Source organism: Anneissia japonica, unplaced genomic scaffold (assembly GCF_011630105.1).
Source record: "Anneissia japonica isolate Jap-2015-1 unplaced genomic scaffold, ASM1163010v1 scaffold448_len13347_cov100, whole genome shotgun sequence".
NCBI lineage: Eukaryota > Metazoa > Echinodermata > Crinoidea > Comatulida > Comatulidae > Anneissia > Anneissia japonica.
Genome location: NW_022721346.1, coordinates 3,905 through 7,238, shown reverse-complemented (window position 1 = coordinate 7,238; position 3,334 = coordinate 3,905). Strand labels below are relative to the sequence as shown.

The following is a 3,334-nucleotide window of genomic DNA, read 5'->3' as shown; positions in this document are numbered from 1 at the left end:
CAATTCGTCTGGTAGAAAAAAAAATTATATGTATTTTCCACATATTAATAGACTCTAAAATCGAATAAATAAAAAATTGTCATAATTTGTTGATGGATTCGCCCCCTGGACTACTTTGGAAAGTTTTTGAGAGACGCCGACCACGCCCACTTTGTTCTTGTCGGGAACCTCAGCCTCCCCTTGGTCGGAGACCTTAGACTCCCAACCCCATCAGACCACTCCTGGCACCGCCACTGCCTTACCCCCAACCATGATAGGGCTGAGGTTGATGGTGACACGCTTGGTATTTACCCCTTTCTATTTCTCCCAAAATGCGCAACACCTTATTTGATAAACATATATATATAACACATTTTTTTTTCGGTACACCATGTGTAAATAAAAGAATATGGTTTTTATTAAGATAAAAAAAAACCACTGGTTGGTTGTCTCGACGTTTCGGTAAGATTGCTCTGACCGTCATCAGGAGAATGATAAAAGATGACTTATGTTGGTCTTAAATAGAGTTGGAGATCGTCGGTGATCTATTGTTTCCCTTTGAAACAAAGAAGGTGTGAATAGTGCTTGATTGAAGTAGAGAGCTAGGAGTGTCCATAGATCATGACTAATTGTCTTCCCATAATAGAGGATTAGCTATTATGTCGGCTGTGTAGAAGCTGTGAACAGCAAATCTGAAAACAAGTAAAGTGGTTAACAATAAGCAAGGTCACTGGTAACCGTAAGGGACAAACCCGGCAGGCTCATAATTCACAGGTTATCATCCCATGCCAATAAAATGATAACCAGCATTACATGTAAACAAATAAACTGTATGTAGAAATTCCCTCGAACTATCGTAGTGACGATGGTTTAAATAGTAATAGCTATATATCACTCATGACGAATCCAATATCTTGTGGAACTGTGTTATGCTTGTATATCTCCAGTGCTTCCCTTGTGCGTCTTGAGTGCCAATTTAGAACGGGAGCGATTAGCTTTGAGTCTTTCCAATGGATTTGATGATTTTCCTTGTATGAATAGAGAATGATGGATGACTTCTGGTATTCGCCTCGTCTTCCATGACCTTGATGTTCTTTGAGTCTGGTGTTGAGGTCTCTATCAGTCTCTCCGATGTAAACCTTACCACATTCACACGGGATCTTGTATACCCCTGGACGATTATTGTGAGATGGCTTATCCTTGTGTGTGTGAAGTATCCCCTGAAGTTTATTGGGTGCACTGTGGTAAACTCTGATGTTGGCCGAGTTCAGAATGCGCTGAATTTGATGTGAGGTGGGGCCTATATAAGGCAAGGCTACTGTCTTAAATGGTTCTGGTTGAACTGGTCTGGTGGTTGGTGGGTTCGTGTTGAACTTATAATGGCGATATCCGTTCAGGGCAAGAGTAGATCTGATGTGTTGTAGTTCTTTTTCGAGGCTTGATTTGTCGCCGATCGAGTGGGCTCTTCTAATAAGGGTGTTGCATACGGATTGTTTGGTTGCCGGGTGATGAAAAGACCGTTGGTTAAGATAACGATCAGTGTGCGTAGGTTTCCGGTATACCTTGTGTGATAGCAAGTTATTAGTGGTTCTGGTTACGTGTACATCTAAAAACGGGATAGATCTATCTGATTCAGTTTCCATGGTGAAGGCGATGGTGCTGTGTTGTGCATTAAGATGACATAGGAATTCCCCCAGAAGTTCCCGGTTATGTGGCCAGATCACAAATGTGTCGTCAACATATCGAAGCCATAACTTTGGTCGGTGTTCTGACGTGTAGAGGGCAATCCGTTCAAATTCTTCCATAAATAAATTGGCGATGACCGGTGACAGTGGAGAACCCATGGCAGCACCTTGCGTTTGTTTGTAGAATTCTGTGCGCCATCTGAAAGTTGTGGATGAAAGACAATGGTATAGGAGACCATATATGTCTTGTGGAGTTAGCGATGTTCTCTCTTGAAGGGTTGAGTCTTGCTCTAGCTTGTGTTTGGCTAAGATACATGCCTGATCAACCGGAACGCTGGTGAAGAGTGATTCTACATCGAAACTAACAAGTATGTCAGGAGGTTCCAGCTCAAGTTCCCTAATGATATCAGTGAAGTGTTTAGAGTTGACGACGTGATGTCCGGTGTTACCAATTAGTGGATTAAGTAAGGTGGCCAGATGCCTTGCAAGGTGGTATGTAGGCCAGCCCCTGGATGAAACAATAGGTCTGAGTGGGATTTCCGTCTTGTGAATCTTTGGTTGGCCGAAGAGAGTTGGACAGACTGATGCCGATGGCAGAAGTTGGTGGTATAGCGATTTCGAAAGCAACTTGGATCGATGAAGTTCAAGCAGTTTGCTGGCAGTTTTTCTTTCAATTGCTGGCGTTGGGTCTCTTTTAACAGGTTTGTATGTAGTAGTGTTGAGAAGATCTTGCATCTTACGATTGTAATCTGCAGTGTTCATAACAACAGTGGCATTCCCACTTATCGGCTTTGAGAATGTGGATGGAAGAGTTTGAGTGGAGATTTTCAAGCGCCAATCTTTCTAACTTTGTAATATTCGGCTTTGGTGGTTCGGCTTTGCTGAGGATGCGTGAGATTTCAAGTCGAATGCTATCAGCAGCTGGTTTGTCCATACCGGTAAGAGTTGGTTCGATGTGTTGGATGATGTCTTCTTTCTGTATGTGCGTTAGTGTTGTGGCAAAATTCAAACCAAGGGCAAGAACTTGTTTCTCTCTATCTGTGATATTTCGGCTGCTCAGGTTAATGACTGTCTTATCTATAATCTGTGAACGTGGTAGGATCGGTGATTTCCGTGGCTGCAATTTGTTCTTTAGTCGGTTAAATTTCGAAATATGCTTCTTCCGTGTATTCTCAAAGGCTTGTTTAGCTGACGAATCACACCATTTAATGATTTTGTTGAAGTCAGTTTGCTGGATGCACTTATGGAGTAAATCTTCAATATTGTCGATTTCCTCCCCTATTAGCTTTAATTTAATTCTGGTATTGCTGATGCGTTCTCGAAGTAAAGCCATACCGGCTTGATGTAGGATGGAGTTGGCACGTTTAGATTTGATAGAAGAGGTAAGTTTAAGACCAGATGGTATGATGTTGGAGTCCCTGCATCTCTTGAAGAAAGTAAGGCCATTGATGAGTTTCGATCGCTTGATGGAATTGCGTTCGAGATTCTTAACTTTCTTGTGTAATTGCTCCCCGTAGAGCTGAACAAAATATTTCTTGAAGGTTTGCATGGCGAGTATCAATAAACATATATATATATAACACATTTTTTTTCGATACACCATGTGTAAATAAAAGAATATGTTTTTATTAAGGTAAAAACCACTGGTTGGTTGTCTCGACGTTTCGGTA

The 3,334-nt window shown here is 41.7% G+C and overlaps 2 protein-coding genes across 2 annotated transcripts; both read right to left on the bottom strand.

Moving 5' to 3' along the window:
- Window positions 1-863: 863 nt before the first annotated feature.
- LOC117111499 lies at window positions 864-2,399 on the bottom strand. Its single transcript, XM_033254414.1, has one exon. It carries the CDS (start codon window positions 2,397-2,399, stop codon window positions 864-866), a length of 1,536 nt encoding a protein of 511 aa, XP_033110305.1.
- Window position 2,400: 1 nt separating this feature from the next.
- LOC117111498 lies at window positions 2,401-2,997 on the bottom strand. Its single transcript, XM_033254413.1, has one exon. It carries the CDS (start codon window positions 2,995-2,997, stop codon window positions 2,401-2,403), a length of 597 nt encoding a protein of 198 aa, XP_033110304.1.
- Between the last annotated feature and the right edge of the window lie 337 nt (window positions 2,998-3,334).

Excerpts from the sequence above, each read along its gene's own strand:
- LOC117111499 (XM_033254414.1), bottom strand. The coding sequence starts at position 2,399 with ATGCAAGATCTTCTCAACACTACTACATACAAACCTGTTAAAAGAGAC.
- LOC117111498 (XM_033254413.1), bottom strand. The coding sequence starts at position 2,997 with ATGGCTTTACTTCGAGAACGCATCAGCAATACCAGAATTAAATTAAAG.